The sequence below is a fragment of the Asparagus officinalis genome, unplaced genomic scaffold, assembly GCF_001876935.1.
Source record: "Asparagus officinalis unplaced genomic scaffold, Aspof.V1 AsparagusV1_Un581, whole genome shotgun sequence".
Lineage (NCBI taxonomy): Eukaryota > Viridiplantae > Streptophyta > Magnoliopsida > Asparagales > Asparagaceae > Asparagus > Asparagus officinalis.
Genome location: NW_017972844.1, coordinates 17,071 through 42,412, shown reverse-complemented (window position 1 = coordinate 42,412; position 25,342 = coordinate 17,071). Strand labels below are relative to the sequence as shown.

Sequence of the window (25,342 nt, the reverse complement as noted above, 5' to 3'; positions counted from 1 at the left end):
ACAACCCTGTTGGCCTTCTTGTTTTGATGATGATTTAACAAACAATTTACATTTAATATTGTTTGTCTAGTTTTTGTATTTTGTTATTTATTGTAGACAAACAATGAGTTTGAGGATGGATGGAATCGAGCATTCACAATCATATCAAATGGAGGTTGGCGGAATTGTGGAGTGAAGCTTATGAAATTCAAGTTCAAGATCCAAGTTCAGCTTCATCCGTATAGTGTACCAAGTCAAGCTTATTGAAGATCAAGATTGCTTGGGTATATTACTTTAGATTTATATTATGTGTGTTCAATACTTTAAGCTCAATCATATACACACATACACGTATTTGGTTTTATATATATATAGTCATATATATAAATACAAGTTTTGATTTTCAAGTTTAAATATGAAATAAATACATATTTATATATATACATGTTTGTTTTCATATGGTTAAGTTGTTTTGGTTTAGTTATGTAGATATGAAACAATATATATCTTCATATACACTTTTATTTGTTTCATATTCTATTGTATTTAGAAAATATTGTGTTTATAGATTGAAGACTTGTTCACACTATTTTTATATCTCGTATAATGTCTACAAATCTATTTTAAAGTGTTTCCAAGTTGTTTGAACTCGTTTTTGGAAAAATCAAGTTTTTTGTTCATGTACGTGCATGTGTCCGTGCATGTTTTTACAAAACAGATACGTTTTCACAATTGGGAAATGAGATTTGAAAATTTTCTTTGTTCACATATTTATTATCATATATACAAACATTTCCCCAAGTTTTACTAATTTTGGAGTTGTTTTGTTATTTTTAATTGAATTTACAAAACCGAGTTTTCAGTATTTTTTTAGAAACTGTTTATCTGTGTTCATATATTTATTTCTCTCAACTTGGAAGTTATTTTTTATAAATTCTTCCTCTAACATGTTCATCTACATGTCCAGAAACATTCCTCAAAATTTTATGATTTTTGGAGTTGACTTACTATTTTTAATAGATTTTACAAAACTAGAGACGCAGAAAAATCAGATCTGCCAGACTGTTACAGTACCCACGGTCGACCGCTACAGTCGACCGTGAAAGTTACTGTAGCATAACGGCTATATTTTCCTGGTTTCAATTTTTTGGGGATTTGCATCGTTTTTTGGGCTTTTCTTTGGCTTTGGGTTGTTGTCTTGAGTTCTTATAAACACCCATCATCCCTCAACACTTATAACCATCCAAGAAATGTTTTAACAAAGTTTTAACAAGGGTTTAAGTATTGTTTAAGTTTTTTTAAGAAGCTTTTAAGCATTTGAGAGTTTGAGTTTGTGAAATCAATTTCACAAGAGCTTGAGGAGATCATCTATTGGTGTTTGGGCATCCAACTATTCTTCCTCTACCTCTTGATCTATTGAGAAGTTTTCTAAACTCTATTTCTAGCTTTACATCTATTTGTTTGATTATCATTTTATTAAAGCTAGTTTTATATTGAGTTTAGTTGATTTGATTTCACTCATTGTTTACACAAACCCACTTGAGCTTTTTGTATTTACATACATAGTATATTAGGGTTGTGAGAGATTGTAACATTGAGTTGTGCTTAATTGAGTTCTCACCTTGTATGAGAGAACAAACCATTTATTGTTACATTGAGAATGTTGTAAGGTTTTCGGTGAACTAGAAAACCAAGTGTGAGGAGTGGACGTTGATCGGTGAACGTTGAAAACCGACATTGTGAGTGAGTGTATACGTTGATCGGTGATCGTTGAAAACCGACATAGTGTGGTTGTAAACGTTATTCGGGTGAGCGTAGAAAACCCGGTCATGATAGTGGATTTCTCCTCGGGAGTGGGGAGCGGAGACGTAGGACGGATGGTCCGAACTCCGTGATCATATTTAATTGGATTAGATTAGCATAAGACCCTAATCACCCCCCCTCTAGGGTCTAACAATTGGTATCAGAGCTTGGTGCTATTTGATTTAAGGTCTAACCACCTTGAGTTAAAGATCCAAGTTATCTTATTTGTGCTAATCTTATTTTGATTACATTTGTATCTTTCTTGCCTATTTTTACAAATTATGGATATGATTCTAGTATTGCTCCTAAATTTAATATTTTCCCCTATGCTCAATGGTGTTTTAGATTCAAATTATTTGTTCAATCTAAAAATATCGATTTATAGGAAGTCATTGATTGTGCTTATATTGTACCCACGTTGGAGAAATCCAAGTAGAGCAAAGATGATAAAAAGATGTTTATTATGAACAAGCTTATGTTAGAATTTCTATTAAATACATTTGATTCATTTTTGTCTAACAAGTTTGATTCTTTTGATAGCGCTTATACATTGTGAAAATTCATAGAAGCGCATCAAGGAAACTTGGAGAGTATCCAACAAGCTTTGGAGGATCCGGCTTCAAGTTCATATGGAGCATCATGCACACGGTCACTAGGCGATAGCCCTAGTGAGGTTTGCGAGTTCAAATCCATTAATGATTTATCTAGTGATGAACTTGCTTGTGCTAGTGAGAAATTATTACATGCCTACAAGAAATTGTAAAATGATTTTAATGATTTAAAAAGCAAGCATGAGGATTTGAAATCCGATCATAAGTTGTTAGCATCTAAGTTTGAAACTATTTCTAATGAAAATGTGATCCTTAAAGAAAACAACAAAAAATTAAAATTGGATCATGTTTCTTTAACTTCAAATGTTGCTAGTTTAACTCATGAAAAAGATAATGCCATGTTAGAAGTAGAGAACATACAAAATGATACTGCTTCCTTCATAAATGACTATTTATGTTCTACTTCTAATAAAAATGCATATGTGCCTAAAAATAAAGAATTGAATCTTATGAATAAATGCATTTCATCTTTAGATTCAACTTTGAAAACATGCATTAATAATCATAAGAAGCTTATTGATATGTGTGCCAAGACTAAGTCAAAATCATACACTCATTATGCACACATGTATAGCAAAACTTATAAGTGTTCTATATGCGGCCGTCAATGTCATTTAGCTAAGTTTTGTTATGATGCACACAAACATAAGAATTCTAAGTCTCCTTGTGCATCTCATGTAGCTTCTTCATCTTGTACACTTACACATTCACATGCTCATTCTCACAAAGTTCATCATAAGCATGCTAGTGTGTTCAAGTGTGATCATTGTGGTCGTTTTGGTCATTTGGCCGAATATTGTTTTGATTTGAAAAGAAAATCACGGTTGCTAAATGTATTTAGTAGACCACATGTTTTTAAATGTGATGTTTGTGGTAGGTTTGGACATCTTGCTAAATTTTGTTTTGATTTGCAAAATGCTCCAAATTTGCAATTTGCTCCAAAAAGACCACCCTTGTTTAATGATGTTTCTCATTTGTAAAATATTTCTAAAAGACAATCTTTATTTGTAAATAATTCCCGTGCACGAGCTAATGGTCCACAAAAACAAATGAATCTCTTTCATTGCACAAATTGCAATTGGAAGGGTTATTTGAGTGATTATTGCTTTGACCGTGTTAGTGCACTACATGTGCCCAAAATGGTTCATAATCCTAGGGCTTTGAGCTTTAATGATAGGAGTCATGTCCCTAAACAAACCGGCACCAAGAATACTTGGGTGCCAAAATAATTTTTAAGCCAAGAATTTTAGTACTTTTATTTTTCTTTTTCTTGGTTTTGAAAAATATATTTTAAACTTTTATGAAAATAATTCCTTTTATTGGTCAAACTCTTTTATTTTCATGATTATTGGTTTTGTTTTGATGAGAGATTTGTACTTATATAATCCTCTGGATTTATTGGGTGTTTATTCCCAAATCTTATTTACCGGGTGCTAAAATATTTATATGGGTTGATTCTAGCTCAAGAGCTAGATATAGTTACCTCTCTTAATTTTTGAATCAATGATGATTTGATTCTACGTTTTTGGATTTAAACTTTGATTTATGATTTCTTTTGGTTGATTTATTTTTATTTGAAAATATTTTGCATGATTCTCATGTTCCTTTTTTTTTATTTCATAAATCTACTCTTATACATGGTTTTTATGTTCCTTGATATGAGACACTATGTTCACTTTGATATATTTATATATGTTCTCATTGTTTTTATGTATGTGAGTTGTGTTTAGCTTTTTTTTAATCTATGCTTTCTCACATATGTATGCCTTAGCATTCATTTCATACATTCATGAGGCATTTTGATAGCTATTCCCTATATTTGTTTTGTACTCACCCATGCTTATTGATAGGGGGAGCTTTCGCTCTCTTTATTCTTTTTGTCCCCTTTTTGATGTTGTCAAAGGGGGAGAAATATTGTGAGTATACATTTCCTTTCATATATGCATGTGAATTATAATTTATATATTCATTTGTATTCATGCATATATCCTTTTTGTAAATTGTTTGTCATCATCAAAAAGGGGAAGATTGTTGGCCTTCTTGTTTTGATTATGATTTAACAAACAATTTACATCTAATATTGTTTGTCTAGTGTTTGTATTTTGTTATTTATTGTAGACAAACAATGAGTTGGAGGATGGATGGAATCGAGCATTCACGCAGATTCCGTTTTCTACCTGGAAGCCCAACGCATTGTTTAGCCAGAGGATTGTCAATTGGGGCATAAATTGCATATCATATTGTGACAAGAGAATGGCTCATGTTACGAGTCGGCAATTTAGAGATGATGGCTTTGTCATCAGAACTCTCAAGGGATTCACCTTGGAGATGACGTGAATTGTTTGTCCAACTAGGTAATGTCGTATCTTTTGAACTGCGAATACCAAAGCGAGACATTCTTTTTCAACTGGATTGTATCGGTGTTCGGCTCCCATCATAGTCCTGCTTAGGTAATAGATGGCTTGCTCTTGACCCTGATCGTTATTCTGGGCCAATAAAGCTCCAAGAGAATGTTCCATGGCTCTCACATACAACAGGAATGGCTTTCCTGATTTTAGGGCTACAAGAACCGGCGGTTGAGTAAGATACTCCTTAATCTCCTCGAATGCTTTTTGACATTCTCCATCCCAGACAAAGGATGCTCCTTTCTTCATGAGCTTAGAAAAAGGTTGACACCGTCCCGAGAGATTTGATATAAATCTACGAATATAGGCCAATCTCCCTTGCAAACCCCTGAGCTCTTTTAGATTCTTTGGAGGTGGCATGTCTTGGATGGCACGCACTTTCTCCCGGTCAAGAGAAATTCCCTTGGAGGTAACGATAAATCCCAGGAATTTTCCGCTTGAGACTCCGAGGAATGATTTTGTCGGGTTCATCTTCAATTGATGTGCTCGCATGATATCGAACATTGTCTTCAAGTCTGTAAGATGATCACCCTTATGTTGGCTTTTTACTGCTATATCGTCAACGTAGCACTCGATCTTCTTACGTAGGTATTCGTGAAAGATGCCATTCATTGCACGTTGATAAGTTGCACCTGCGTTTTTTAGGCCAAATGGCATTACTGTATAGCAATACACCCCCAGTGGTGTTCTAAAAGCAGTATGCTTTTCATCTTCTGGGTGCATCTTGATCTGATTATACCCGGAAAACCCGTCCATAAAAGACATCCTTTCATATCCGCAGGTGTTATCGATCATAACGTCGGTGATAGGAAGCGGAAACTCATCTTTTGGACAAGCTGCGTTAAGATCGCGAAAGTCGATGCATATCCGGACCTTACCGTTTTTCTTGGGCACTGGGACAATGTTGGCCACCCAGTCGGGGTGCTGCTCTTCCCTAACAAAACCCGAGTCTATAAGCTTTTTAACTTTCGACTCAATTGATTCCATGATCTCTGGACGAAATCGGCGTTGTTATTGCTTGACGGGTTTGGCATCCGGATCGATGTTGAGACGGTGCATGGCAACCTTCGGGTCAAGACCAGGCATATCTTCATAATTCCAAGCGAAGACATCTATATATTCTCGGATGAGAGATATAAGGTCCTCTTTTTCGGATGATGATAAGTCTTCGGCTATAAAGATAGGCTTAGGGTTAGATTCGTCTCCCATGTTGACCTGGATCACTTTATCCTCAGTGGGTGGTTCGCATTGTTCGAAGCACATGTCCCACAAGATGTTGAGGCGTTTGATCCAAGGATCGTCGGTGGATTCGATTAATCCTTCATCACCCCCTACGTCTTCATCTAGATGACTAGTCGAAGCCATGTTCACAGTTAGACTTTTAAAGAAAGGCCCAACACTGACGTCGGATTCCCAAGAAGATGTCCCGGATGAATGGTCCTGTTGTAGATAATTACTGATTTCATTTTCTGAGGCTGACGGGATTGTGACGTAGCCTACATCTCTTCCGGTTTTTTGATAGTAGTCCGGAGGTTTTCCTTCGGGGGTGAGAGACATTCGAATCGGTGTTCGCCTTCCTTTCCCGAAGTTTAAACCCTGTTTTTTATTAAAGTTATACCCCATTCGTTTCATTAAGTATATAGAATTGGGTTCATGGTAATGAAATTGAGCAACTCCATCATCTTCTTCCGAGCTTCCCCGTCGGAGTGGTGTGGGTTTGACTTTACCGAGGCGAATTGGCTTTTGCCCTTTCTTTTTGGACGGGGCTTCGAAGAAAGCCTTTTGTGCATCTTCTACTTCTTCATCTGAAGTGAAGGATGACTTAATTGGCAATGTGAGGCATGCTTCAGCACACAATGTGTGCCATGAGTTGGTACCTGCATTATGATTATTCTCTATTTGTCCAACTTTAAAAGATTCACCAGACAAGTACGCCAAAATAAAGTCTTCATTAATGCACCACTCGTCCTCACTCGGTACATTATTATTGTTCTCAACTGGGCCAATTACATTAAAGTTCAATTCCAATGGACAATTCCCTTCCGGGTCTGGTTCAATGTCGGCTTCGTTACCGCTGTCTACATCTTCTTTCTCCTGGGATTCCAGGTAGAAAACGGAATCGGTGTGAAAGTTTTCAACTCCTCGGAAAGGTTGTCTAAAAATCACTTCCGATGAATAACAAAATAAATAACACTAGACAAACAATATTAGATGTAAATTGTTTGTTAAATCATCATCCTCCAACTATCGGAGTTTAGCCAAAGGAACTAATGCCGATGACGAACACTCCGCCATTGCGGAGTCCCAATCATCAAGCTCTTTCGTTGGGCATGAGAGCTTCACCCACATGGCAGAACATTCTAAAGATCTTTCAAAGAGGGTTGCTGAGCAGGAGGCCATGCTCAAATCTCAGCAGGAGGCCATCAATGAACTCATGGCCCTGTTGACTCAACTCGTCACAGACAAGGCCAAATCTTAGAAGACAGATTCGCCACCTAGGCAAGAATCTTCCCGGAGAGGAAAAGCGTCTTCATCCCGACCTCACACAAGCAAATGAAAGGGAAAAGTGGTTGATGGTGCTGCTTTTGATCAAGAAGCCCACAACCTGGAATCTTCCTCTGATGAAGGAAGAGAGACGGAGAACGAGCATAATCTCCAGTCTGCCAAAATGGAAGAATTGGAAGCCCGCCTCAATGCCATTACCAACAGAAGCGAGCTCCAAGACGAAGGAGTTGTCAGACCCTATCCTGCTAAATGGGATGCGGCCCCTTATCCTCCAAAATTCGAAGTCCCGCTACAAACTTTTGACGGCACGGGATCACCGAACCAACATATCTATTATTTCAAGTCACAGACTGGGAATGTGATATCAAACGATGCCATACTGGCTCGATTGTTCATTGGCGAAACTACCTGCGGGAAGTATTCAAAAATGGGCGGATCTAGAGAGACTCTTCCTGTCGAGATTCTTTGAAGAGGATACGGAAGTATCCATCCATACCCTTCTCGCCACTAAACAGAAGAAGAGGGAGTCCGTCAAAGCCTTCGTCAAGAGGTTCCGAACCATGGCTCTCCGGTGTTCGTCAGGTATGACACAATCTACCTTAGTAGAGACCTGTCGGCATAACTTGCAGACCAACCTCCTAGCCCGAATCAGAGTTGCAGAATGTCGTTCTTGGAGACAACTAATTTCTCAAGGCGAACAGGCTCAAAAGATTATTGTCAGGATCAAAGTTGAAGAACAAAGTAGGCAGGATCAACCTGAGCGATCGGACCAAGCTCAATCTTCTCCTGAGCAATCGGACCAAGCTCACTCTTCCCGGTCAAAACCGGAAGATACTACGGTCGCTGAAGCTAATCCTCTTCAATAGAATGGCGGGTCCACCACAACTATCACGTTAATGATCACCTCTGATAGTCCTTTTCCTCTAAATTCCCCCACCAATCCTCTTCAAGTAGGATGGCGGGTCCACCAAAACTATCACGTTAACCGTCACTCTGATAGTCAAACTCCCTCCAAATTCCCCCACCAATCCTCTTTAAGTAGGATGGCGGGTTCACCAAAACTATCACGTTAACCGTCACCTCTGATAGTCATTTTCCTCCAAATTCCCCCACCAATCCTCTTCAAGTAGGATGGCGGGACCACCAAAACTATCACGTTAACAGTTACCTCTGATAGTCAAACTCATCAGATAATGGCCTACCAGGTGATGCGCCTCTATTCCGACTTTATGGATAGTGCCCCACTAGGTGATGTGCCTTGTCTACCTTTTTTTATTCCCCTGCTAAGTCTTAATCAAGACTGGGGGTTGGGTACTTGGAATCCATTGGATTAAGAGTAATAAATCTTTCACATCGTCAAGTTAACATTACACTTCTGACGATCATCACCCCACAGAGTATGAATGCAGCTTGCATCACTCCTAATTTGTCACGTTAACAATACACATCTGACAATCAACTTATCAATCCTTACCAATAGGATGATAGGTCCTCAAAATTGCTCAAATCTCAATCTTCCCCAGCAAAATGCTAAGTCTTCAAAATCTTGTTCAAATCACAAGCATCAAAATTTATCGTTTTTGATGATAAACTCATTTAGCAAGTTTCCCCAGTGAGACGCTAATTCCTAAAATCTTGTGCAAGTCACAAGTACACATTCTCTTGTCACGTTAACACCATACCTCTGACAATTCACTTATCAATCCTCATCAATAGGATGATAAGTCTCCAAAGTTGCTCCAATCGCAACACAAATCCTGTCACGTTAACACTAAACCTCTGACAAAATTCACTTATCAATCCTCGTCAATAGGATGATAAGTCTCCAAAGTTGCTCCAATCGCAACACAAATTCTCTTATCACGTTAACACTAAACCTCTGACAAAATTTACTTATCAATCCTCGTTAATAGGATGATAAGTTCTCAAAGTTGCTCTGATCGCAACACCTCTAAGTTATCGACTCTCGTCAATAGAGCGATAGGTCCTCAACGTTGCTCCGATCGCAACACCTCTAACTTATCGACTCTCGTCAATAGAGCGATAGGTCCTCAAAGTTGCCCTGATCGTAACATCTTCCTGTCACGTTAATATCACACCTCTAACAAAATTCACTTATCAATCTTCTTCAATAAGATGATAAGTCCATAAAGTTGCTTCGATCGTAATAAATTCCTGTCACGTTAACACTAAACCTCTGACAAAACCCACTTATCAATCCTCGTCAATAGGATGATAAGTCCACAAAGTTGCTCCGATCGCAACACATTCTTGTCACGTTAACATTAAACCTCTGACAAAACCCACTTATCAATCCTCGTCAATCCAACACGAATTCCTGTCATGTTAATATCACACCTCTAACAGTCAAATCCCCCAATGAACTTGTTAATACTTTTCCAACAAGAATAGCAAGTTATCATTATAAAATCCCCAGCGGATTAAATATTTTCTGTAATTATCCTAGTGATAATAAAGAAAATTTCTGAATTTCACTCTAAGTGAAAATTTATGCCAAGTTAATATTACACCTCTGGCGCTTCCAACTTTCTTTCAGTGTTTCAAGTAACACAGGAAGAAATAAAGACAAAGTCTATGTATTCAAAATCATAGCATCAAGTCTAAGAGGGTTCATTCTCTTAGGGGGGGTTATTCGTTGGTGTAATTTGGGGTAAATTGGGGTAAATTGTTCCAATGGGATAATTTTACCCAATGGGATAATTTGAGTGGGATAAAGTGGGGTAAAGTGGGGTAAATTGGGGTAATGGGACAATTTGAGTGGGACAATTGGTATGACATCTTTTTATAATATTATATTATAGCTCAATTAAGTTCAAGTTTAACTTGATATAACATCAAATGATTAAATAAATATTAGTTATAATATACAATAATATTATTTTTTAAAATTATTTTAATATAAAATATTAAAAATAATATAATAATAATAATATTATTAATATTAATCAATCTTTAAATATTTTGATGTTTATTTTAACTATTATGCTATATTAATAAACTTTTTAATTGCAATAATTATTTAATCATTCATACATCTATTACCATGATGATGATAAAGTCTCAATTATCCATAACATTTTGTTTACACATCAAGTTGCAGAGCAATCCTTTCAATTCAATCCAAATACCCAGTGCAAGATATTGCCTGAACATGCTGAAAGATATTGCATAATGATTAAAGCTTTAATTCATGTTTCTTGAGAGGATAAATGCACTATTCTTTACTTTGAAGTTTGAAATAATTATTAGTCACAAAAACCATCAATTTCTTTGTGAAGGCTGATAATCTCACCGCTAGTTTTCTTGTTTACACATCAAGTTGCAGAGCAATCCTTTCAATTCAATCCAAATACCCAGTGCAAGATATTGCCTGAACATGCTGAAAGATATTGCATAATGATTAAAGCTTTAATTCATGTTTCTTGAGAGGATAAATGCACTATTCTTTACTTTGAAGTTTGAAATAATTATTAGTCACAAAAACCATCAATTTCTTTGTGAAGGCTGATAATCTCACCGCTAGTTTTCTTGTTTACACATCAAGTTGCAGAGCAATCCTTTCAATTCAATCCAAATACCCAGTGCAAGATATTGCCTGAACATGCTGAAAGATATTGCATAATGATTAAAGCTTTAATTCATGTTTCTTGAGAGGATAAATGCACTATTCTTTACTTTGAAGTTTGAAATAATTATTAGTCACAAAAACCATCAATTTCTTTGTGAAGGCTGATAATCTCACCGCTAGTTTTCTTGTTTACACATCAAGTTGCAGAGCAATCCTTTCAATTCAATCCAAATACCCAGTGCAAGATATTGCCTGAACATGCTGAAAGATATTGCATAATGATTAAAGCTTTAATTCATGTTTCTTGAGAGGATAAATGCACTATTCTTTACTTTGAAGTTTGAAATAATTATTAGTCACAAAAACCATCAATTTCTTTGTGAAGGCTGATAATCTCACCGCTAGTTTTCTTGTTTACACATCAAGTTGCAGAGCAATCCTTTCAATTCAATCCAAATACCCAGTGCAAGATATTGCCTGAACATGCTGAAAGATATTGCATAATGATTAAAGCTTTAATTCATGTTTCTTGAGAGGATAAATGCACTATTCTTTACTTTGAAGTTTGAAATAATTATTAGTCACAAAAACCATCAATTTCTTTGTGAAGGCTGATAATCTCACCGCTAGTTTTCTTGTTTACACATCAAGTTGCAGAGCAATCCTTTCAATTCAATCCAAATACCCAGTGCAAGATGCACAGAAGTAATCAATATGTAAGTAACAACTAAGATTATCTCAAAAAATTATTACTAAGATCAATATATCTCAGTATTTCTCCATGAAAATTAGCATCTAAATCGAACAATTTCATCTAAAACCCTAGCAGCACTGATAAAAGATATTAATCACAAAACCCTAGCATTCAATCAATCCCAATCAGCAAATCGAGGAACAACGACATCACAATCAGGTCAGAGATCGAACAGATCTAAATGAAGAAAATGAACTAGGGTTAGGGTTTCTTACAAGGGAAATCAGCCTGAATGGTGCTCATGTTGCTGGGTGAAGATGAAAATTAGAACTTTAAGTTCAAATCAAAATTGGAACTGGGTGAAGATGAAACTTTGCTGGTGCAATTGCAATTTAAACTCCATTGCAATTCAGTTCTATTGAAATTGCAACTTTGCATCATAGTTTCCCAATTAACTGCAATATAGATCCAGAGATTTTACCTAGAGTTGGGAGGCTGTGCCGCGGAGGAGCCGCGGAGGTGATGGCGGCGGCGACCGAGCCCGAGAACGACGGCGGCGAAGCGGGCGTTCGAGCTCGAGAACGACGTACGAGCTCGAGGCGGCGAACGGTGACGAACGACGTACGAGCTCGAGGCGGAGAGAGGAGGCGGAGGAGGCGGACGCCGACCTAGAGACCAAAAACATAGAGGACGCGGAGGAGGCGGACACGGAGAGAGGAGGCGGAGAGAGCGGGCGTTCGGCTGGGTTTCTTGGTTCCAGCGATAGAAAGGGGGCAAATTTTTGGGGCAGGGCTGAAGTTTCTTTTTATAGGTGGGATAAATTGGGGGAAATGGGGGTATTTGTCCCAGAATTACCCCAACAAACCAATAACACCACACAGATTACCCCAGTTCCAATTACCCCAATGAATAACACCAAACATTAGTGTTCCAAAAATTATCCCATTATCCCAACAATTACCCCAACCAATAACCCCCCCTTAGCACAACGTTACATGTGGAAAGGACTTAGACAATCCATGTGCTAGCCCGACTCAAACGGTAGTCAGTAAAGGCTTATCAAATCCGTTGATGGCTGTGTGCTAGCCCGACTCAAACGGTAGTCAGTAAAGTCTTATCAAATCCGTTGATGGTTGAGGGTTTGCCAAAAATCCTATGAATGTTTGCGGGCCCATCAGCTGAATGGAGGTAAGCCGTGACGTGACGTTTGATGGCTTCTGCTCATGAGTAACTTGTACCGTCGCTACAGTTTCTGTTGGAAGCTCATCATCACATAGGTCATGCGTGGAAAATCCCTTCAAACTAAGATGTCTTTGAAGTGGGTGCAAAGAACAACTCCTTATGACAATGAATCAAAAACTCCAAGATCAGAGTTGAGATCCAAAGTATTCCGAAAATTCGTCCCAGTCAACCGCGAACTTTCGAAAACTTTGGAGGGGGTTCTGTAGGCTGTCTAAAAATCACAATAGATAGTTGATCCCCATCAAACACCGATGATGGAAGTTACAATCTGACGACTTTCAGAAGGCTACAATTTGAAGACTTTCACGTAGACTGATGAAGGTTACAATCTGACGACCTTCGCAACAACTGATGAAAGCTCTAATCAACAGCCTTCACAATCAACATCGAGAGTTATAATCTGACGACTCTCACATATCAGAGAGCTAAAGCAAAGATTACAAAATGACGATCTTTGCAACACTTCGACAGAAAGAGACTACAAATCGACGATCTCTTCAAATCAAGACGTGGAAGTCCTCCCCGCGTACCAGCATCAAGATGCGTCGTGTTCATAGCCACAAACGCAGCTCAAACGCAGCCTCCGAAAGCTGCAAACGCAGCTTCCATCTGCTGCCAAACGCAGCTTCCATCCACTGCCAAACGCAGCTTCCAAATCGATGCAAACGAAGCTCATGTTCGGCCACAAACGCAGCTTCCAACGCTGTCAACGCAGCTTCCAAATCGCTGCAAACGCAGCTCATGTTCGGCCGCAAACGCAGCATCTAACTGCTGCCAACGTAGCTTTTAACAGCTGCCAACGCAGGTTCTATCTGCTGCCTAACGCAGCTCGCAAACACTGCGTTCAAATGCAGATTTCATTCCACAATGCAGGATTTGCGTTTGACTCGTTCAAACACGAGCTGAACGGTTCCAAAACCGTTTCCCACGATCTAAGGGGATCACAACTCCACTCAGGAGTGATTTAAGGGGCGGTTACATCCCATTAGCCCCACTTAAGGAGGTGGTTACACTCCTTAATCCCCTATAAATAACTGAAAATCAATGCAGTTCAGGGGTTCGGTCTGTTGGAATTTCTTGGTAGCAACAGAAGAGATCCTGAGGCTGGATCTTTCATCCTTCTTTTGGGCAGAAAAGAAGAGATCATTGGCTTGTTTAACCAAAGACGGTTAAGATCAATCAACTCATCAAGAGTTCTAAAACTTTCCACGCAAGTTCTCCACAACGTCAAATCATGAGGAGAAGATCATGTTCCAGTGAAACAAGACGTCGGATCGTCAACGAGAAGCAAACTCGATGCGAGCAATCGAGGGAGGCATCTCATCGCCACCGTGAAGAACCCAGAATTAAACAAAGGGGAGAATCTAGATCATTCTCTTCTCTTTTGTAATCAGAAAATCCAATTGTAATTGAGAGTTGAGAGATTTGTAAACATTCTTTTTCTAAGCAGTTAGAGAGAATAAATCAAACGTAATTCTTTCATTATTTTCTTACTACAAAATTTTCTACAAACATGGAGGTTGGCGGAATTGTGGAGTGAAGCTTATGAAATTCAAGTTCAAGATCCAAGTTCAGCTTCATCCGTATAGTGTACCAAGTCAAGCTTATTGAAGATCTAGATTGCTTGGGTATATTACTTTAGATTTATATTATGTGTGTTCAATACTTTAAGCTCAATCATATACATACATACACATATTTGGTTTTATATATATATAGTCATATATATAAATACAAGTTTTGATTTTCAAGTTTAAATATGAAACAAATACATATTTATATATATACATGTTTGTTTTCATATGGTTAAGTTGTTTTGGTTTAGTTATGTAGATATGAAACAATATATATCTTCATATACACTTTTATTTGTTTCATATTCTATTGTATTTAGAAAATATTGTGTTTATAGATTGAAGACTTGTTCACACTATTTTCATATCTCGTATAATGTCTACAAATCTATTCTAAAGTGTTTCCAAGTTGTTTGAACTCTTTTTTGGAAAAATCAAGTTTTTTGTTCATGTACGTGTATGTGTCCGTGCATGTTTTTACAAAACAGATACGTTTTCACAATTAGGAAATGAGATTTGAAAATTTTCTTCGTTCACATATTTATTATCATATATACAAACATTTCCCAAAGTTTTACTAATTTTGGAGTTGTTTTGTTATTTTCAATTGAATTTACAAAACCGAGTTTTCAGTAGTTTTTTTACTAATTTTGGAGTTGTTTTGTTATTTTCAATTGAATTTACAAAACCGAGTTTTCAGTAGTTTTTCAGAAACTGTTTATCTGTTATTTTCAATTGAATTTACAAAACCGAGTTTTCAGTAGTTTTTCAGAAACTGTTTATCTGTGTTCAAATATTTATTTCTCTCAACTGGAAAGTTATTTTTCAGATATTCTTTCTCTAACATGTTCACCTATATGTCTAGAACCTTCCCTCAAAATTTCATGATTTTTGGAGTTGATTTACTAATTTTAATAGATTTTACAAAACCAGAGATGCAGAAAAATCCGATTTTTTGGGGATTTGCATCGTTTTTTGGGCTTTTCTTTGGCTTTGGGTTGTTGTCTTGAGTTCTTATAAATACCCATCATCCCTCAACACTTATAACCATCCAAGAAATGTTTTAACAAAGTTTCAACAAGGGTTTAAGTGTTGTTTAAGTTTGTTTAAGAAGCTTTTAAGAATTTGAGAGTTTGAGTTTGTGAAATCAATTTCACAAGAGCTTAAGGAGATCATCTATTGGTGTTTGGGCATCAAACTATTCTTTCTCTACCTCTTGATCTATTGAGAAGTTTTCTAAACTCTATTTCTAGCTTTACATCTATTTGTTTGATTATCATTTTATTAAAGCTAGTTTTATATTGAGTTTAGTTGATTTGATTTCACTCATTGTTTACACACACCCACTTGAGCTTTTTGTATTTATATACATAGTATATTAGGGTTGTGAGAGATTGTAACATTGAGTTGTGCTTAATTGAGTTCTCGCCTTGTATGAGAGAACAAACCAATATAAAACCCTAAAAATTACTTACTTCATACATCTCTTTGCCTTAAGAATATCACTAACTTGATCATCGAAGGAACCACTGGACAACCCGTCTCTCCGATCCTCTGACGTTCTACATTTGTGCATGAATCTTCTTTTGTTCAGAGTGATCAGCCATCAAAGATGATTGAGGGACCCTAAGTTCTCCCAAATCCACCCTAATCCTCAAAAGTAAGTTTCTGACATAAACAAAAATTGATGTAGATATATCACAATTCATTAGGATAAAATATTTAGTGCATTTGAGTTTCTGACATAAAACACTTTCTTTCCACATGCCATTATTCATCCCCTTACAAGAGCACACAGAATCACACAACAGTTTCCAAAACATCTAATTCACACACTGCTAAAATTTGAGGCATCCTAGACGGAAAATTCCGTCTAGGATACCCAGAATTCCGTCTAGGATGTGTATTCTAGACAGAATTCCGTCTAGAATACGCGTCTAGTTTATTTCCGACTAGTATGTAGTATTCTAGACGGAAATTCCGTCTAGAATACATCCTAGACGGATTATTCTAGACGGAATTTCCGTCTAGAATAATTTATCCTAGACGGAAAAAAATTCCGTCTAGAATAAGTATTCTAAATACATTCACCAAAATAGTAGAGAGATACATAAATTATTTACAAACGTTTACATAAATTATTTACAATGGCTATGACACTTCTAGGAAAGAATGTAATTCATCGATACATGATTATTAATCTATTTGAGTTCCTTTCTGTTCTTCCAGATTTGCTTTCTGTTCTTCCAGATTTGTTTGACACCATCCAACTCCTTCCAAAATGCCTCATAATAGCCAGGAATGCTGCAAAATGAAGAACGGTTATGCATAAGGCAAGGAGTTATCGAAGTAGAGTATCATATTTCTTAGTACAAGCTATTATCTAAATCATATTTTCATATGTGTATTTCTACTAGTGACTTCATTTTAGTAGCATCACAGAAACCCAACCCAAGCATGTTTTGAATTATCATGATGCACATAAAAGATAATACAAACTGAAGCCATAATTTAGTGAAAGATTATATCATATTTCCAAAAGGATACATATTTTCATGGACAATTTTATAATATCCCCATGTAAAAGAACCAATCAATAAACAGTAGAACACCATCAAAACACATGAATGCACACTAATGCATTGACAATCAGCTTTATCTGCAGTAACAAAAGGATTTTGCGAACAATAAGGGTATAATTCAGGAATGTTCAAACAACTGCATCTATACAGGACAGAAAATATATCAACAAACATGCAAATGAAAGCTATTTGTATATCAAAGTTGTATTCATGTGATCCATAAAAGGCAATAGAACAGTAATTGATGCAAAGAGTACCTCAAAATCACCTATATTGAGGTCATTCAGCAGTTCAGTCAGAACTTTAATAACCTCAAAATCAGGTTCCATTATTTCATGTTGACCAGCGATATCAAAGTCACACTGGTAGAATTCACGAAACCTCCCTTTTGATGGATTATCTCTTCTGTACACTTTAGCTATTTGGTACCTCTTCAACGCACTGATATTGTTCATTGCAAGGTATCGTGCAAATGAACCGATACCTTGTCAAATTGTTCCATCCCTAGTGACCTAGTCTTCTGGTTTTCAGTCTTTGTATTTTATTCCCTGTCATCATTTCTTCCCTGGTCAACTCCAAACTGACCTCTTACAAAACACTACTTATATGCCGAAACTAGTCACCTTTCCCAGATCTTCTACCAAATTTCAAGAGCTATTAAATACCCCCAGACCCCAAATCCAGTAATCTAGAAATCTAATATTACATTAGGGGGATACAACAAATTCCACCAGAATGTAACAGCAAGACCTCATCCGTGTAAGTGGCAATCAGCTAGAGCTGATGTTCATGTAAATTAAAATACAAAACTACTCTGGAATGTATCCAGGAAGTAGAGGGAGGTAGTAGAAAGGAACAACTGAAAGCATACTTCACTTCATTATACAAATAGAGTCAAGTGGTGGATCTCAGCCAACGTCATAGTTCACTAGCTCACTGCTAGGCAGACTAGGCTAAGATTTTATTATTTTTCCCAACAAGAAATACCTGAAAATAGGAAGATAGAATAAGGAACTAAACAACCGATCATTTGTCTCGATCACCATTGCTAAGTTTGTCTAATCAGGGGCTTCCCTTCTTGAACTTTCATACATGAATGTACATCAATATTAATATTTTCTTCCTTGAAGCATGAAATTTTTGGTATGATAAATTCCATCAGTGAACATGAATCACTCTCATCTCCTTTGAACTTTGAGCTAGAAAATGCATATCCCATTGATTTGTTTGGGGTATCAATTTGTCAAATTAACCTCGATTTGTTTGGGTATCAAATTATCAAAATATAACCTCAGGTGTGTAAAGTTAAAATAACCCTAAAAAGGTTCTATTTTAACAACCTGAAGTACAGTTTAACAATTTGATGCATCAAATTGAGGGGAAAAAAGAATATTAATTTCGTTCAAAAATACGTAACATAGAAAAGTTAATGAGAAACAAACTTTCTTACCAAATTTCAGTTTTTGAGTTTTGGGGGAAATGAGTTACAAGGCTAGGCTTCGATGTCTCAAATTGTCAAATTAGCTGTCAATTTGAAAACTTTGGTGTAACCAGTTATCAAAATAACCCTAAAAAATGTTGTGGAACTAAGCTAGAACCCTAATTCACCAAAACAAACAAAAAAAAGTGGGGAAAAAAAAGCTTACCAATTCCTTCCAAGGACCTCCTCAGCTCGATACCCCGTCCCCTTCTCAAACCCTTCATTCACATAAATAATCGGCTGGTCCGGTTCAATAGCATCAGTAACCACGAGCCCATACGACGCCGACAACGGAACCCCAGGAACAAACCCTCTCCGATCGAAAACCCTAAGCCGCCGCCATCCTCACGCTCGTCGCCAAGCTCCTAATCGTCGGCGACGACGCTGCCGAGGCCGAGGCAGAGGGCTCCTCTCTGTTATTATAGAAGGAAGTAGAAGGAGAGGGGAGAGGGAGGAAGAAGGGTACGGTCACCACCGACTGTGGCGACGGAGGAGGAGATGAGGTGGCACACGGAGGAGAGGATGTGGGAGTTCGGGAAGGGGTCCGGTGAGGAGGAGAGGAGGTGGATGCCGTGGAAGGAGGGGTCAGGGGGTGAGGTTGAGGAGGGAGAGGGAGAGGAGGGGGAGGCGGTGGAGGGAGGAGTAGGAGATTGGAGTTGAAGATTTGGGGGAAATTTTCCGTTTTAGGGATGAAAATTCCAATTTTGGGGGGAAAAGAGGGCGGCTGGGGTTTTGACGGGTTTATTTTTTTTAAATGGTCGGTTATTCTAGACGGAAATTTCCGTCTAGGATGTATTCTAGACGGAAATTTCCGTCTAGAATACCTGATTATTTTTCAAAAAAAATAAAAAATAAAGGAACCGTCTAGGATACTATTCTAGACGGAATTTTCCGTCTAGAATGTATTATTCTAGACGGAATATTCTAGACGGAAAATTTCCGTCTAGTTTAATACATTCTAGACGGAAAAAATTCCGTCTAGAATATTCCGTCTAGAATACGTGATTTTCTACTAGTGACACACACTCTATCTATCAAAGCTTATCGCATTTGGCTGGAGCAAAGGAGAGCTGACCCTTCTCCAAATTATACAACACATGCATATTCTGGGTCTGCACATTCCCAAATATCGATAACCCCGGTGACTCGAGCACCATTAGGCAAAACAACCCCGACTCCTTATCAAACACCATGTAATTCTTCAATGGCATCTCCCAATCCGCGCCTTCAAAATGGAACACCAGTGCTGGAAATCTCGATGGTGGCCTCTTCATTTTATAACACAGCTCAAAGTCCGCAATTCCAGTGGTGTTTACGGGCCGCATTTTAACATGAGACCTGAACGCATCGACAAAAATTAGAGGTTACTTCCATTGAGTATAAAATCAGAGAGAACTAATATCAGTTTGATCATGTGTAGTGAAGACCATTAAGAAGATCATTCAGTACGCTAATTTAGGATAAATAATAAGAGCATCTCCAACAGCTTCCCCAAAAATTTCTCCAAAATGGGGAATCAAATGTCATATTCTCCAAATTATTTTTGCTCCAACTCCAACAGCTTCCCCATTTTGAAGAATCATGCATTTATTACAATAATAAAAATATTCTACATCTTTGACTAATAAATAATAAATTATTTATTATTTTGAAGAATCCCCATTTTGACCAAATTATTTATTATTATAATGAGGAGATGGAGTTGTTTTTTGTGGGTTGAGTCTAGAAGAACGTGAAAAAGTGCTTCCCCAAATATTTGCAGAATGCTGCAGATTTGGGGAAGGCTCTTTATTTTTTCTCTCCTATCCCCATTTTGGGGAATGAGATGGGGAATCTGTTGGACAAAAAAAAAGCTCAAAATTCTCCAAATTTTAGAATACCAAGAAGATGGGGAAGCTGTTAGAGATGCTCTAATGGCTCGTTTGGTATAAGGATAAAGAGAGGTAAAATTTAATCCCAGTAAAATTTAACCTATCGTTATCCATATTTGGCATCATGTCTAAAATTTCACCATGGTTAAAATTTCTCATGTATAAGGGTAAACTTTTGACCAAGTAAGTTGGTAGGATAGCATGCTGTGAAATTTTGCGCTTGGTTCATTTAATAATTTCGGGTTCAAGCAACATCCTCAAAACATTAAAAATGTAAATAGCCCCCGAAAATCTAAACGCTACAAACATCAAGCTCAAATATCAAAATTTACAAAGATACACTTCAACGATTCTCAAATTACATAGACGCCCTACAAACTCGTAATTACTAATCAAAAAATCCTTGAAAATTTCAACACATTCCTTAGATAGGCGCTCACATAGCTTGGTCATCGCCCTCACCCACTTTACTCACCTAGCTATCATCACCAGAACTTCCACCCATTCCTTAGATAGGCTCCTTATTGTCCTTATCCCCATTCTCACAACCGACATGAATTCGCCAACTCTCCGCTCAATTTCCTCAAGAGCGTGAAGTTAGTTGTTCACACGTGGAGGGTAGTTGATAGGGCTAAAATATGTACCAAAAGTTGCAAGTGCACAACTAATCAAGTTATAATATAAAGAGTTATTGATCCCACGATGAAGATGTTTGTAAGAAATTATTAGAATCAGTTTTTATGTTGTGTGCGTGACAATTAGGAGTGATGAAAATTGTGATTGTGGAGAGATATGAGGAGTGTTGTGAATATGTGCAAAAGTCAATGAATGGGATTTTAGACGATAGAAATAAAGAGTGGATGTGATAAAAGAATAAATAAAATCATAAGGAAATAAAAATAAAGGAAATAAAAATGAAGAAACAAATAAGAGAAAATCAAGAGCTAAGGAAAAATTAAGAAAGAAAAGATTGAGGATTCAATTAAAAATATGAGAAATATAGAATTGAATTCTACTAGCTAATTTCAATTACAAAATATGAATTATTCTCTTTTTTATCATATTTTACTTTAGATTTCTTAAGCATAGACTATCAAACCATTTAAGGAAAGTATAACCTATCAAGTTATCATCTAAACAAAATTAATATTCATGACAAGAACAACAACTAGATAATAATTCTAGAATTCATAAGCATAACCTATCAAACCACTCAAGATAAGCATAGATTATCAAATTCTTCTTCTATCAATTAGTTCTCTAGTTGATTATCCTATACATGATTATTTTAAGCATAAGAGAATAATTCATATAATATAAAGGAAATAAAACTAATTTCATGCAATTCTAAGATTCCTACAATAATTAGTTCAATATCTTAAGAAATAAAAGCAAGAAATGAAATAAAAAGAATAAGAACTAATTACAAAGCAAAGAAATAAGAACAAGAAACTTTACACTATGAACAAGAAATAAATCTAACTAAATTACAAAAGAAATAAAAATGTAAGAAAATAAATCTACTTTACAAATTAAAATACAAAATAAAATAAAAACAAGAAAATAAATCTACTCTACAAGACATGAATAAAAATCTAAACTAATAAGCAATAAGAAAGAAATTGCTAAAAAAATAAGAAATAAAAGAGAAAATTAAAATAAAAGCAAACCTCCAAATTGATCTTCATCTCCATCATCATCATCCAACAAAGATATGAGAATTTAAAGTGGTGAAAAAAAATATTTTATTGATTGTAATAAAAAGTTATAATTTTTTGAAGGTCTTCTCAATTAAGAGTAACCATCCTCTCCAAACGGAGTTACAAAATTTTTCACACCCTCAACCCCTCACTCTATACCCCTATTTATAGTAAACATCAATGAATGTGAGCCATTGGATCGAAATCTTATCAAAAACAATCAAATTTCAACCATAAATTCATAATTGTTTCGTCAGCATCGATGGGGGCATCGATGCTGCCATCGATGCTGACATCGATGCCCAGGTGCCACATTTTGCTATCCGCAGATTTCTTCTTTGTTTGGCTTTGGGTTTTTGGCTTTTTGACTTTTAGGCTTGATGCTTGTTTTCTTCATTAATATAATATTTCTGGGCTTTTGATGAGAAAATAGATCTTGGGCTTTATTTTTGATTAACCTGCAATTAAAGATAAAAATAATTATTAGTGGTATATTTATTTATATAAAATAGATAATGAGAGTATAAAATTATAATAAAAATATGATTATCAGTAGTTTAACCACTCAGGGTGGGACTTGAGTTCTAGTTGGAGCTGCCTCACAAACCCAGCCTTACAAGCCAAGGCCATGTCTACCTTCCTAAAAGTATCATTACAATAATTCTTGATGATCTTGTACCGGTAAGCCAAATCATCTTCTCCTTAGTTCCCAATGGAGCCAATCGAGCCCACTCGTAGGCATCATTTCTCTTTCAGGTCTTAGCCTTTAACTATTTCACCTTGCTATCCCATTCATGAATATCACGGTGAAGAGGGCAGAGGCCTTCCTAAAGCTTTTTTTATTGATCGATAGGCCTTAGCAAATTGGTTTGACCATTGGCTACACATGGCAAATAAACCCTTTATCTTCTCATCCTGCTTTTCCATTTCTTGTTCTAGCTGACCTTGACCTCTTCTTAGCACTATTAGCTCACTCTCCTTCATTGCTGCCCTTAAGTTGGGTGCTTCTCGAGCGGCCATCCGCAAATTCCATGTCCTCTCGAACCTTGAAATAGTGCTTTCGTACGTGCACGAACTAGACATATAGTTTATGTTCCACAAGAGCCCCTTGAGCAAGTAGCTCTTAAGGGTTTGATGGAGGCTAAAATCCTAAATCTTACCAAGGATTTTGTCATCATGGGGCAGTAAAAACTGATCTAATGCCATAGCCTAGGTAGCCCTGGGCTTCAAGACTGACACCCTTTCATCAAGTCGATTCCCACAAACTGGTTCTCCTACGACGGCTACTTATCATACCAAGGTTGAGCCTCTACTGACCCTATCAGTATTGTCAACAACTCCTCCCACTTAGCTTGACAAAGCTCATCAATACAGTGGGGGAAGGACCGCTCAAAACTTGCTTCATGTTCTGCCTCAAAAGTGGGACCCTCAGTAGTCGCATCCTAGAGAACTGGGGCCTCTTCACCATTCAACTTATTTCTAGGTCGGTGAGCAAATTTAGCTCAGCTACAAAAAGATTATCACTGCTGTAGGCATCGAAAATTGCCTATAGTTCTCCACAACCGGTTCAGTGTTAATGAACGACGATGAACGTCACTATCCGACCCACATGAGCCTAATCGACGTCGATGAACGATTGAAGTGAATCGACGAGCCACGTGAGCGGATAGGATTTCGGAACAACGAAGACCCGTGCCAATCGGAAGCCCGGCACTGCTCACGAAAAGGACAATGCCCTCCATGCCTCGACCACTCTAAAGACAATCCAACCATCAGAGCGGATCGAACTCTTCGTCACGCATCCAACGCACCCGGAATCACTCAAATCCGAGTTCGTACGAAGAATCTACGGGAGAAATGATCAAATACACCTACGGACGTCTCGGAGTTCCGAAACACCCCCAGGGGTGTCTCAGAAATTCCGAGACACCCCAGGGGTGTCTCGGAATTTCCGAGACACCCTAGGGTGTCTCGGAAAATCCGAGATCGAGGAGTGAGCGAGCCTTCTGCAGCAAAGGAGCCTCCCCCCTTCTTCATTCCCCTTTCTATTTTCCCTTAGTGTTGCCCTTAGCGGTGATACAAAGGAGAGCTAGTGCCTCGTTTTAGCCGAGACATAAGCTTTACACCTCTGAGATCCCACGCGGATCGACGGGGTTCAGAGTTTCTAAAATCCCCCCGCGGATAGACGAAACTCTGCCCGATTTTATCGGACCAGATCTGAGTGCCCCGGTGGTCCACGGATATCAACATCCCCGTCACAGGCAAAAGACCCACGCAAGCAAGAGATGACAAACAGATCTTGCGTTTGTTTGAAAAGAGTTGTATTTCTTTTGTTTTCATTGTGTACCGGTCTTATAAAAAGGCTATCTTTTTATTTCATTGTAACGATTGAAGTTGTAATGAATGCAGCAATGAATACAGCAACTTTTTCCGCAAACAGACTGGCGACCACAGTGGGAGCCAACGGCATCGCAACCGACGCCGTCGTGACGCAACCAGCACTCAAGATCGGGGTGAATGAAGAACACGAGCTCGATCAACAACGGTTCAAAGAAGGCCTCTCTTCCTCCTCCTCCAGATCCGCCTCTCCAAACGGGTACAGAAAGGTAACCTCTTTCATAAATGATTGCAGGTCCTTCGGTTCAAAAATCCAAGACCCCGTTGCCGCCTCTGCACTTGCACCACGTGACGTCCCCGTGTCGTCCAACGTGGTCGAGATCGCAGATCCGGACTCCTCTTCCGCCGAGGAGATGACTTCTGAAGACGCTCCGGCATTATCAAAGAGAGCACGACAAAGACAGCGTCAACGTCTTGCTCGACAGCTGGCCGAGGCTTTGGAGCCGATGGATGGGATCCGCTATAACGTAGATCTAAAATCCAGGCAACGCCAGGAGCAACCACGGCAAACAACCAGCCCCTCCTCCGAAGCAGAAACGAACAAATGGGTTCAAGTCAAAAGAACCCGTTCTACTCTCGAGGAGCGAATCCAGAAGCGCCGCGCCTTGCGTGCGCATGCCCGAGCCCTGGTCCAAAAAGCACGAGAAATGCTAAAGGGAGAGGCCGTCAAGAGATCGCCGAGATCCGAACGAGTTTGGATGCCAAAGGCCGAATCAACGCCTAAGGTAAAAGCAGGTAATATTGCTCTCCAACCTTCGTCAATTTCAGATCCCGTGCCTCCGGTAAAGCCCCACCGCAGCGTGGATTTCCCCGAGCTCAAGAATCCTCCGAATGATCGTATCGGTGCTCTACCCGAGAATCGAGGGAAAGCACTTATCAAAGGGAGCTGGAGATCGTTGAAGGAGCTTCG

At 38.0% G+C, this 25,342-nt stretch overlaps 1 protein-coding gene across 1 annotated transcript; it reads right to left on the bottom strand.

Annotated features, from left to right (window-relative positions):
• Positions 1-16,488: 16,488 nt before the first annotated feature.
• Positions 16,489-19,789, bottom strand: LOC109827960. The gene is made up of 3 exons (XM_020394985.1): positions 19,540-19,789; positions 18,631-18,808; positions 16,489-16,706 (listed from the first exon to the last, which is right to left on the bottom strand). Exons 1-3 carry the CDS (start codon positions 19,787-19,789, stop codon positions 16,604-16,606), a joined length of 531 nt encoding a protein of 176 aa, XP_020250574.1. The 3' UTR covers positions 16,489-16,603.
• Positions 19,790-25,342: the final 5,553 nt, after the last annotated feature.

What these genes read in the sequence shown, in the direction of transcription:
- LOC109827960 (XM_020394985.1), bottom strand. Translation starts at nt 19,789, where the DNA reads ATGCGGCCCGTAAACACCACTGGAATTGCGGACTTTGAGCTGTGTTAT. An exon ending in GTTGTATAATTTGGAGAAGG is followed by an intron (nt 18,809 to 19,539) that starts GTCAGCTCTCCT and finishes GACGAGCGTGAG; the next exon opens with GATGGCGGCGGCTTAGGGTT. An exon ending in GAGGTCCTTGGAAGGAATTG is followed by an intron (nt 16,707 to 18,630) that starts GTAAGCTTTTTT and finishes TTCATTTTGCAG; the next exon opens with CATTCCTGGCTATTATGAGG.